Source organism: Xenopus laevis, chromosome 1L (assembly GCF_017654675.1).
Source record: "Xenopus laevis strain J_2021 chromosome 1L, Xenopus_laevis_v10.1, whole genome shotgun sequence".
Lineage (NCBI taxonomy): Eukaryota > Metazoa > Chordata > Amphibia > Anura > Pipidae > Xenopus > Xenopus laevis.
In genome coordinates this window covers 129808680-129821690 of record NC_054371.1, presented here as the reverse complement: position 1 = coordinate 129821690, position 13011 = coordinate 129808680, and the positions used below count along the sequence as shown (strand labels likewise).

The window sequence follows — 13011 nt, the reverse complement described above, 5'->3', positions numbered from 1 at the left end:
AGTTCTTTCCGGACCCTGCGCAGACAGCAACGCCCCCTGCCTGTACCACACGCGCTTCAGCTGAGGGGGGAGTACAGACTGTACCATTTTCCAAAGCTTCTCTCTATAAAGCATGCGTTTCCTGGTTGCTGGAATGCTTATAACTAAACTAAGCAAAGCAGAAGTGGACGTCTTGTAGTTCCACATGCATTGGATTACAGGGCAGCTCAGGTCTTTGCTGAGAATCAAAATAGGCCCTGCCATTTCAGGTACACAGAGGCCCAAACAGAACACTAACAGCCCTCCACCAGCCCACTAAGGCATACCTCCCAACTGTCCCTTTTTCGGAGGGACAGTCCCTCTTTTGACAGCTCAACCCGCAGTCCCTCATTTGTACTGGAAAGTCCCTCTTTTCTATGCACTGAACAGCCAGAAAAAGAAACAAAGTTTCTCACTTAATTGGCTTTTAGCAGAGAGCCCAGAACAGCCACAGGTGCAAATAAGATACTTTGTAACAAGTTTGAGACACAAAAACACAGTTTAGATAAGGAAAACTATTTTCAAACTTTCATAACCCGCCAAATTTTGTAAAACAAACATGGTAATTAGGATGTGGCCACAGAAAGGGGTGTGGTCAAAAAAATTGCTGCGCTACGTGCGGAAAAATAATTTTTGTCCCTCTTTTTACTTCCAAAATGTTGGGAGGTATGCACTAAGGTGTGACTTTTTATGACACCTCACAGCAGCCCCTCTGGTATTTGCCAGAACCCTCAGATTGACAGTCCTGGCCTGGGACAGCTGATAATTATCCTGTAACATTTAAGAAAACAGAGCATGGATGGTATTTTGCCTGTGCTGTGTGAATGACTGATTTGTACATGTGAAGGCTTTAGGCATGCCTCCCACCATTTTGGAAACAGAAAGAAGGACAAAAACATTTGGCATGCGAATTGCGGTGACATCTATTGGCCATGCCCATTGTGTGGCCACACCCCCTAATTACCATGTCCATTTTACACAATTTGGCAGGTTATGAAAGTTTGAACACATTTCTGTGGTTTTTATGTGTTATTGCAGTTTTGCTAATGATGGTGAATTGCCCTTTAAACTGTGAGTATAAGTTCTCCCAAGAGACCCGCTTATCTTAAATTGTTACAAAAGTATCTAAGTTTCTGTTCTGGGCTCTCTGCCAAAAGCCAATGAAGTTCGAAACTTTGTATCTTTTTCTGGCTGTTCAGTGCAGGAGACCAAAGAGTAAGGGTAGGACAACATGGACACGATCCGATGCACTGGCGTCACGTTGGATGCGACAGAAATAAGGTAAGTAATAGAAATGTCGAATTGATCCGACACGGCTGATGGATGCAGACGCAGCATATTCTGATTATCAAACAAGATTTTTAAAGGAATGGTTCACATTTAAGTTAACTTTTTAGCATATTATAGAATGGCCTGTTCCTAACAACTTTGCATTTGCTTTTCATAATTTAATTTTTTTTGTAGTTTTTATATTATTTGCCTTCCTCTTCTGCCTCTTTCCAGCTTTCTATTGGGACTCATTGACCCCAGCAGCCAATAAATGTTTCCCTGGATTGCTACAATTTTATTGTTATTGATACTTTTTCTTACTTAGCTTTCTACACAAGCCCTCTCCTATTCATCTTTCCATCCCTCGTTCAAGCCACTGCCTGGTTACTAGGGTAAATAAGACCCTAGCAACCAGATAACTGCTGGTTGCTGAACAAAAAAGCTAAATAACTGAAAAACCATAAAAAATGTTAGGCACCCCCAAGTGATTGTATTTACTTACCTGAAACCCCAGGTGGTGCCCCTAACAACAGAAAACTGCACAGGCTCGGAGTTATACTAGTGAGCACCACAGAGCAATCCACTTCCGTCTTCTTCTTTCTTCAAATTTCCCGGGGCAAACGCATGCACAGTTGAACGAAATAGGCGACTTTTTAGTTAACGTTCGGCTTTTTGTTCTACTGCACATGCTTGTGATGTGAAGGGAAGAGGATCGCTCCGTGGTGCTCACTGGTATAACTCCGGCTGGTGCAGTTTTCTGCTGATAGGAGAGCTGGCCTGGGGTTTCAGGTAAGTCAATACAATCTCTTGGGGGTGCATTACATTTGGCACCCCCAAGTGCACGAAGCCTTACCTTCTCCTTTAATGAGTAGAAGATCCTGAGCTCAGGATCCTAGGGCCTAGAAAAAAAGGGTGCACTGAATTAGCCTACTACACTATGTGGGAACATGCTAGTGCAGAAAAGCACTAACCCTATTCTATACTTTTATATTTCTATTCTATACTTTTTATCTTTGCAATCTAGTAACTTTAATATTGATAATGCAATAAAAGGAGCAAAGTTTACCCTTAAGTTGACGCTACAATTATGATCTTTCCAAGAAAAATTGTTTGTTTCAATACACACACGTAAAGCTGAATTGTCAGATATACAGTAGCATTCCAGCACTAAAAATGGGGGATTTTTGGGTGCCTTCAAAGGCGCCTGATCAAAATTTTCCACCTGGGCTAATCGATGAGCCGACCGATACCCAAGTCTTCTGCCGATATCAGTCTGCTCGACTCCCCCACCATACACGCACCGAATAATATAGGTGCGTGTATGGCCACATTTAGTAATGGAGCCCATAGCAACCAATCAAACAGCAGACAGGTATTGATACCTACTGATGTCTGGTTATTAGAACACATTTGAGATCTGCCAACTACTGCTGCACAGTGACAAGTGATGCTATGTCTCTCAGTTGTGGATGGGAAGCGCTATAGAAGGACCCCCACTGGAACATAAATAAACTTCCAGTAGCCAAACCAAGTAACCCACATCTAAATCACCTAAGCTAACAACTGCTCACACAATGTTATGAGAAGCATGTAGTCAACAGTGATGGTGCAGGAAAGGAGGGGGTACTGCAGGAATAAAAAAACAACTGAGCATGTTGTTGCCTGTATTTTGCATTCTTTTTTAATCTTATATGAATAGATTACCACACTTTTCCATTTGCTCCATGCCCCTTTTTAATTACTGATTCTTTTAAGATGGCCAATTAGGTTAACATCTCTTATCCTTTTTGAATTACAAAATGAATCTCTAGTTACTGTATAAATGCAATTCATTTTCCCTTCATCAGGAATTTAAGTATCACTTTCAGAGGCTGTAGTCTCAAGTGGTTGCACTAGAGGGCTTCTTGTTAGTGATAAGCAATTCATTTTTTTCCAAAATGTTTGCATGGATTTGGAATATGTAGAAGTCAAATTTGTTCAGGCATAATAAGTAAGTTTACTCATTTCCATATGTTTTTCTAATGCATACACCCAATTATTCCATCTCAAAGACATTTACATTTACAAGTAGCGACAGTTCCTTTGTACATTCAGGTTTATGATATATAAAAGCATTATATGGTGATTTAGGATGTTCTGGCAATAAAAATAAAATGGAAAATATTTCATTGGATCCCAGGGTCACTTAAGGTAATTCTGCTGCTAATAAAGCTATTTTTTATATAAAGTACTCATTAATTATAATGTCCCATGTTTAAAGTTTAGTATATCTTAACAGCATGAAATATACTTTAAATGAAGGTATAAACAAGGTTTGATGTAGCATTCAGAGCAGGGTCTTGGGGGTAGGCAGATGATGCACATAATTCAGGTGGAGTAAGGATGGGAAGGGGCGCATTTGTTGTGGGAGTGATAATGTGTGTATTATTGAAGTCAGAAATGGATGGGATGTGCCGACCACTAGATGGATAGTGGATGGTAAGCGGGCAGACTTGGGCACCAATACTAATTGGTATGGCTCTGGTATTCATTTACCTGCTAATAAGGCTGCAGATAGTACCATTAGTGAGTCGTTCTAAAGCTAAAATGGCTGATAATAAAAGACAGAGGCCTTTTGTCAGATATCAACATTCAATCAAATGTAAATGAAAGAACAAAACTATTTTTCTTGTACTGTCATATATTTATTATAGGCATGATTTAATCTCTGAGTACCTCAGTTGTCATTCTAAAAATGTAAGCTCTGTTTATATTTATACATTTTTACACAGTGGTGGTAACAGTCAGTCACAACCAGAAGGCCGCTCTTTGTTATTGCAATGCCACTTGGTCCCTCTAGGTCCTGAGAAACTACCTGAGCACACAGGGAAGCATCACGGCTAAACAAAGTGACACTGTTATTTCCCTTATCTGCTACAAAGAAGTTCCCATTGGTATCCACGCACACTCCCGATGGGTTGATGAAGTGCTTCTGTTTGCCATATGTAGGTCCAACTATCTTCTTAAGTGTTCGTTCACTGTCTATTATCTTAATACATCCACCTTTGTGCTTTCCAAAGAGCTGCCCCTCTGTAACCAGCAAATCTTCATCCTACAAAAGACATTTGTAGTTTCAAAACCCAAGGGTATAACAAAAAGAAGCAGCAAACAGTCCAGCTGCTCCTAAAACTTTTATATGGCTTTTTTTATTTACTTCATATGTATTAGAAACGAAGGCTTATATGAATAAGGATTAAATGGTGTATGTCCAAAGCTTTTTTTGTACAAAGCCTTTCATAATATTTATCCAACAGAGCAAATAATATGCATACAATTGTATTACGTGGAAGCTGCTCAGGTAAAATATGTAAAAGCAAACTGCATTGAGATAGAAGAAAAAAAGTCTATAACTGTGACCTTCAGTGGGGCATGATTAAAACAGGAGGTGTGGTCTAATAAAATGTTCCACAATGTTGTGAAAGATCCATGCCAACAAATGTGTCCTAGGTTTAACTCTAAATACCTGGTGACCTATTTTATTGTCCCCTTTCACATATAAGAGATTAAAAATATTAAGAGCCTGTAAAGGTTCATGGCTATAAATGAAAGTTTGAATTTGTAGTGCAAGTGGATCTGTCAAATTACAATTCTGCTCATCAATGTGCATAAGACTGTCCTTTGCAAGCAACGTATTTCTTTTCAGTACCTGTAAAAATTATTTTCTTTAAAGTTATATGAGCTTTGGCAAATTTGATTGTTGTGTAAACAAAGCCTATCTAGTTCAGTAACAACAGGTACATGGCTGCTGTTATATGTAGCCAAATTGACCAATAGTATGCCCCTTTGTCATATCACCATGTTTTTGCACTTTGCCCCCTTTATTTGCCTAATGCCCATAGGTGTGGGTCTTTGCACTCAAGAAAAGCACACAAAGACCAGCACCTTTCCCATAAATAAAGTGCTGTCTGCATTGCAAGGACTATATATGAACCTCCCTTTGGATGTCCCCTATTTTGTGCATCACCCACAGGGGTAAAGGTGAAGTGGGGCCTTGTACTTACAGCTTGAATATGGCAGGCTCTAAGAACCGAATGTATGGCACCCACAGTGCTGTTCTTTGAACCTTGTACCAGATTCAGTGCAAAGGGTAGACTGCACAAATCTCATGGGTGCAAGTGCTCCACGCACAGCAATTTTTTATTGCTTAAGGCTCCAAACTTTCACCTATGGTACAATTTACAATAAATGATGTACTCCCACATTTCCTTGTTAAATTACTCAGAAACCCACACATTTATGTGACACATTTCTGCCTGGAATCTAAATCCTTTCTTATGCAATTTACTCATGTGTGAAACTCTTCACTGACTAAGATTATTGTAACATTTAGAATACAGGACAACATACTATAATTAATAAACAAATAAGAATGTTAAGCTTCTGTATGTTTACATTTAATACCTCAGTAGCTGCAATATACTCGGGTCTACGGAGTCCGTCAACAACATTGGTCCTCAGAATAGCATTCATTCTCCAATCTACTGAAACTATATGCACTTTACCACCATCTGTCCAATCTGTAACTCCTAGACTGTTGGAATTTAATACCGCTAGTCCATATGAATGTTTCCAGTCAGTTTTAGGTGACTTTAGAAGGTGGATCATATTGCCTTCTTTAGAGAACACTTTAATACCTTTGGAACCATCAGACACCAGAAAAAGTCCTTCCTGGGTGCAGGCTATATCACCAAAGCATTTTGTTGATTCTGAGCCATAAGTAAATGTTTGTTTATGCAGTCCATGAAGGGTATAAATATGGATTTGATTATTGCCACTATCTTTAATTGCAAGATCACCTTCAAATGTGTTGCACACACCAGTTGGCCAAATACATTTTCCATTTTCTGAGCCAAACCCTCCAAATGCTGTGACTAGAGTGTTGTAATATATTCGTTGTATTCCTGAAAGCTTCCAGTCCTCGTTAAATTCATGCATTGCTTTCTGGAAAGATTTGAAGAAAAAAAAGACAGACAAAAAAGTATATATATTAGTTATTTTAAGTGTACCAGCAGCAAGTATTATCCTCACTAGTAAATGCTATTTCTATTTCTATAGTGTAGAGCAGTTTGGACCTGTATTTGATTTAACTGATGTTGATAGTAACTGATCAAACTCATGGACATCAATCCACAAATAATGTTAGGCTGTAATGGTTTTTATTAAAATTAAGCATTACACGTCTGATGCATCTGTATACTGTCTTGTCTTTTTTTCTAGGCATTTGATAAAACAATAGTACTCAAAAAGAAATGTAATTTGCTATTTTTTTATTATTATGCAGTCAACACTGGGACTGTGTACTGTGTAAAATACTGTCCCACTTACCACTCTTATTCTCGTAGTGTAACTATCTCACTCAGTTTTACAAGAAAAGCTCCCAGTATTTCTTTATTCTTAGCTAAAATAATCACAGAAGACTAGGACCTTATACACACATGGAAAAACCAAAAACTTAAAGGACAAGTAATGTATTTATCCCCCAGTAAAATACATAGGCCTCCAAAACCTCAGAAAGATGATCTGTTTTAAAATATATACTGAAATAACTCATGGTGCAACCCCAGTGGGGCATCATCCCACTGGCAAGCTTCTATATATGCACAAGATTGCCTTATGCTCAAATACACGGTGCTGTACAGAGAAAAAATTCGGTTTTATAGTGCATGAACTTTTAAAAGAATGCATGAACTGAAGTTTCACTACTGCAGTGAAGTAAAAGTTTCTCTTAGTCTTTAGACTAAAACTGAAATGATTGTTTACTGTGTCTTTAATGGCCTTTTATGAACCAGTAAAACACAAACACACAATGAAATGACATCATGCAGGTACCTCCTCATCATCCAGTTCCTGTAAATAGTAAGAATCTAGCATGGTGTGAGCAAACTGAAGCTTCCTCCAAGAAAGCAGGAAAGGAAAAAAAACATAAGGATAAGCTACAAATCAGATCAAGTTAATCTCAACAATTAAAAGATATTTTTTTTAAAAAATTTGTGACAGCTTTGTCTGTATTGGTCCTGCTTTACCTTTTTATACCATTGTACACTGTTGCATGCGCAATTTTGAATGCAATAACACAGGTACATAGCCTCTGTAAGCATCCCTAACTACTGTTTTTTTAAACAAAATGAATCAGTTAAAAGTTCTGCTCCAATAGACTTTAGCACTGAAATCCATTTTATTAAAAGAGCAAACACTTTTTTTTATATTTCATTTTGAAGTCTGACATGGGGCTAAACATGTCAGTTTCCCAGGTGCCCTCAGTCATATGACTTTTACTCTTCCTTCAGTTACATTGAATGAAGAGAAACAAGAGCCTGTCTGAAAGCAGTTCCACTATGGAGTGCTGGCTTTTTCTGAAAGCATATAACCAGATAAAACAACTGTTGATGGCTGCCTATACGCCAATATACTGTATATAGAAGATCTATTGTGCACTTATTATTTCTCTAGAACTAAACTCTTGATTGTAATTTCTGAGTGGCAGATTTGCTCATAGTTCAGCCATTACTTGATATCAAAGTTATGCCTTACAAAGCAACACCTGCATGATTCAGATGCCATTCTACACAAAATGATTGTGAAAGACAAATATCCAAGGTATTGCACCCTCTTTACCAGTGGGCTATGGTCTTGGTATAATTCGTGCTATTATGAATGTATGAAAAATACTGAATTATAAGTGAAATAATCCCTTTCTCTTTGGGAAGAGGACTATCTCAGCCCAGAAACATATTCATTTATAAAACTGAACTGGTGATGACGAATGTCTGTCTCTGCAATACTCTAGTGTACGCTGGCTAAGAAAGCAGAATCCAAAGCTGAATAAAATATTAAACATCAAAAGCTAACAGGATCTATGTCTACATAACACGTTTCTTATATAATTAAAATGTATTTCTCCAGAATTTGCTTTAATATTTTACTTACCTATGTTGGTAAATGTAATATTTGTATCAATGCAAAAAAAGCCTTAAGATGCAGTTGTATGGTTGTAAGATGGCTTGAAGATGGTGTACAATAAGGTAGGTTTACCTGAGAACTGTCTCTCTTATCCCATTGCAGTCACCATGGAGTTCAACCACACAGAGCAGTGCAGCTGGGTGCTGGCATACATTAGGGATATCCAGGCTGCTAAGCTCATGTATATTTCAGCCAAATGTAAATGCTCCCTAATGACAGAACAGAGCTTGTTTGAACTACTGTCAAGGCAAAGTTCCCTAGAAACTGATAATATATGTATTCACTGCTTGCAAGGTCAACATTATTAAAACAAATAGAGTTCAATGAATGGAAAGATTTTCATGAACAAATAGTAAACTGAAGGTGGGGCCAGTTGCTACAATGATGGATTAGGTTGTTAAAGAACACTATAGTTTTATTATTGTCTGCTGGTTTACTGTCTGGTGCTTTCTTACAAAGAGTGCTACACTGCTTCATTTACTCTTTAATCTTCAATAGAATCAACCAGGAAAATGGTGTAGTGCTTAAGTATATTCTTTGTTGCTTTATATCCTTCATAGGTGGAGAATAATGAAGCTTTAGGAAAGCTTTACTTCCCGAAAAAGACACTAAGGGGGTTATTTATCAAGGTCCGAATTTATCTCAATATTGGCTGCTAAAAACTCAGATTTAAGCCGCTCGGGTTTTTAACGCTTATTTATTATTAGATTTTCCTGAAAATTACCTTTGCGGGAAAAGCTCAGATTTTCACGATTTCTTCGTGAAATTGCCCGAAACCCCAGACACAACCAAAAATCAATGGGACTGTTCCCATTGATTTTTATGCAACCTCGACAGGTTTGAGATGCTGAGGGTTATTTACTAAGCTCCGAATACTCGAAAATACCCGAAATCCGAAAAATTTGTGATTTTTGTGTTATAATAGGCTTTGAAAAAAAATAAATTTTTCCGAATTTATTAAACCCTGAGTGCTAAAAAGCCCGAATATAAAAACACGGCATCTCAAACCTGTCGAGGTTGCATAAAAGTCAATGGGAACAGTCCCATTGATTTTTGGTTGTGTCGGGGGTTTCACAATGTTTTCCGAGCTTTCAGGTGAAAACTCCGAAAAAAATTTCCCGCAAAGGTAATTTGCGGGAAAAGGTTTTTATATTCTGGCTTTTTAGCCATTGGGGTTTAATAAATTCCGAAAAAAAAATTTTAAAAGCCAATTATAACACAAAAATCACAAATTTTTCGGATTTCGGGCATTTTCGGGTATTCGGAGCTTAGTAAATAACCCCCTAAATATATAATGCTTGCCTTAATAACAGTGTCCACAAAATGGCTCCTGCTTGCTTGCTATAATTCTGAATTCAAAGACTGAAGGAAACAAATAATTTATATAGTATAACTAAAGTTCATTGAGCTTGACTAATGTGTTAAATCGGATTTTGAATAATTTTTTTTAAGAAGTCAAGCACTAATCAGGTGAAGCTGAGGAAACTTGTGAAAAAACAGTGGTCTCTCTCTAGTTTGTTTTCTTGTTTGTGGACATAAAGGTTCATCCACAGTCAGACCAGTTTGCCCCATGGGAAGTAACCATAGCATGGAGAACTGACAAAGATTCAGAATGATCACCAGAATACACTGGGGCTCATTTATATACACTGGGCAAATTTGCTCCTGGGCAGTAACCTATACAACCAATCAGTGATTAACTTTTTTCAGCCAGTTGAACAATGAAAGCAATCATCTAATTGGTTGCCATGTCTGGACTGAGAATCAAAAAAGACCCATGTCTATAAAGGAAAAGATACCTTAGTAAAAAAATTTTAATCATTTATCAGTAAAAACAACTATATAATTATATCACATGTGCCTTTAGGTACAACCAAGGGCAGGATATTAATGGTAGAAAAGGAAATAAAACTTTTTTTTCAGCTGAATGCTGAGGAGGTTTATATTAATTTGACCTCAGCATAAGGAAAGAGGCAGAAAATGGTTTTAAAGGAGTGATTCGCCTTCAAGTTAACTTTTAGTTTGTTATAGAATGGCCAATTCTAAGCAACTTTTCAGCTGGTCTTCATTATTTATTTTTTATAGTTTTTGAACTATTTTCCTTCTTCTTCTCCTCACTCTTTCCAGCTTTCAAATGGGGGTCACTAAATGCTTTGTAAGGCTACAAATGTATTGTTATTGCTACTTTTTATTACTCATATTTCTATTCAGGCCTCTCTTATTCATATTCCAGTCTCTTATTCATATCAGTGCATGGTTGCTAGGGTAATTTGGACCACAGCAACCCCATTGCTGAATTTTCAAACTGGAGCGCTGCTGAATAAAAAGCTAAAAGGGAAAGTGGGGAAAGGCATGGAAGTTCAACAGGATAAAATGAAGAAAGGCAAGGGAAAATGGGAAAGGCATGGGAGTTTATCAAGGGAAAATGGGGAAAGGCACAGGCAGATGGTTTCCGTAAGTAAACTGGCAATAAATAGCATCTGCTCACCTTAGGTCAAGCTAGTACAAACACAATAATTATTTCCTTCACTTAAGGTAATAGCAAACATTCTACAATGACCACCAGCATATGGTAAACCTGCAGAGCAAATAATTAATATTCCTTTATGACACATTTGATTTCATTTGAAACTTTCTATAAACAATATAAACATGCCATGTCGGGATTTAGCCCTTTGAAAAAAATATTTTTTTGTATTGTTATCATTGCAAGTGCAAGTTAAATTACAAATGTTAAAACAACCACCTTAAGTCAAAAATAATATATATAATATGCAAAAAAAATAACCAAACTTTGTCTGCCAGATAAGCAGTGCAGGATGGAAAATGTTACTTCAGTTCTAGGTGAGTGCTCAGTTATGTACTTACAATTATAGGTTTTATAGGGGGCACCAATCTTCTTCTTTCCACTTCCCGTAAACCCCAAGATGTTCACTGCTGTTCTTCAAGAGCTAAAGTGAATAATGAATAGTTATTGTAACTACATTATGTTCAATGAAATATTTACATATCATTTGACTGTTTAATGGTAAACACTTGTGACCCTTTGTTGGCATCCAGAACATCGGTGCAGGTATTAACTTTTATATGTTAAAGGGATACTGTCATGGGAAAAAATTTTTTTCAAAATGAATCCGTTAATAGTGCTGCTCCAGCAGAATTCTGCACTGAAATCCATTTCTCAAAAGAGCAAACACATTTTTTTATATTCAATTTTGAAATCTGACATGGGGCTAGACATATTGTCAATTTCCCAGCTGCCCCAAGTCATGTGACTTGTGCTCTGATAAACTTCAATCACTCTTTACTGCTGTACTGCAAGTTGGAGTGATATCACCCCCTCCCTTTCCCCCCCCAGCAGCCAAACAAAAGAACAATGGGAAGGTAACCAGATAGCAGCTCCCTAACATAAGATAACAGCTGCCTGGTAGATCTAAGAACAACACTCAATAGTAAAAACCCATGTCCCACTGAGACACATTCAGTTACATTGAGAAGGAAAAACAGCAGCCTGCCAGAAAGAATTTCTCTCCTAAAGTGCAGGCACAAGTCACATGACTGGGAGCAGCTGGGAAATTGACAAAATGTCTAGCACCATGTCAGATTTCAAAATTGAATATAAAAAAATCTGTTTGCTCTTTTGAGAAATGGATTTCAGTGCAGAATTCTGGTGGAGTAGCTAATATTAACTGATGCATTGTGAAAAAAACATGTTTTCAGATGACAGGATCCCTTTAAACGGTGTAATTCCTGGGAAAGCTATGTATAAATATCTAAATAAATAAATAAATACACACACACACACGTGTTTTATAACTAGTCTTTAATTCTGCCACATGTATGTACGGTAATTCAGCCCCAATACACTGTGGATACTTTGGATCACCCTTGATGGTATTTTCAATGACATCTGCATCAGGGTTCTCTGTAAAAATGGCAACTCACCAGTAGCCATTTCATATAGGATAACACCAAAGGACCACCAGTCGGCCCCTGAGTCATATTGCTGGTCTAATAAAACCTTCAACAGAAAGAACAAATTATTTATAAAACTGCAAGAAACTTCTCAGATACACATTTCTTTTTTTTTTTTTTTAAATATTTCTATTTATGAGATTTTTCATGCAATAGAATAGTTGCAGAGTGTAAACAAGCATAGAAAATGTATAATGTACATAGTTCAAGAAAGACATATCACAGCTGTGAGGTCAATACAATTAACAATGATATCAAAATCGCAAGACTGGGGGTTTCCCAGCTGTAAAAATGGTAGTTCCATACTGCTAAAATACCTATCATTCAAACTGGTGTTTGTTGAGAGCCATGGATGCCCCTTAGCTTGCCGTAGTAGGTGCTAGGACACAGTAAGAGCAAGGGGAGCTGACTCCAGGTACGTACACTAGAAGACTGTGAATGTGAAGCTTGTAATAACATACATATAAGTAGTCTCCAGAACAGAAGTGCAGTTAGACAGTTTAGTTTTGTCAACATAAACAGAGACACAAAAACCCAGAATAAAGTGTTAAACTAAGCAGGGAAATAAAAATACAAATAAAAAAATAAAAAATGGTCAAACATACTTGAAGTACTGGTATTGGGTATCATATCTGGTATCTGAATCAAGGAGATGACTCTATATGGTAAGAGATAGAGGGGGGACCTTAGGTATTATGTCTACAGAAGGTTAGGAGGGAGGGGCCCATTAAATCTGTATAAAAGCCATGG

The 13011-nt window shown here is 37.4% G+C and overlaps 1 protein-coding gene across 1 annotated transcript; it reads right to left on the bottom strand.

Moving 5' to 3' along the window:
- Positions 1 to 4015: 4015 nt before the first annotated feature.
- LOC121400709 (E3 ubiquitin-protein ligase TRIM32-like) lies at positions 4016 to 11420 on the bottom strand. The gene is made up of 3 exons (XM_041584569.1): positions 11155 to 11420; positions 5728 to 6267; positions 4016 to 4378 (listed from the first exon to the last, which is right to left on the bottom strand). Exons 2-3 carry the CDS (start codon positions 6259 to 6261, stop codon positions 4016 to 4018), a joined length of 897 nt encoding a protein of 298 aa, XP_041440503.1. The 5' UTR covers positions 6262 to 6267; positions 11155 to 11420.
- Positions 11421 to 13011: the final 1591 nt, after the last annotated feature.

Excerpts from the sequence above, each read along its gene's own strand:
- LOC121400709 (XM_041584569.1), bottom strand. The coding sequence starts at position 6,261 with ATGCATGAATTTAACGAGGACTGGAAGCTTTCAGGAATACAACGAATA. Across the intron at positions 4,379-5,727 it reads AGTATATTGCAGCTACTGAG|GATGAAGATTTGCTGGTTAC; the intron begins GTATTAAATGTA and ends TGTCTTTTGTAG.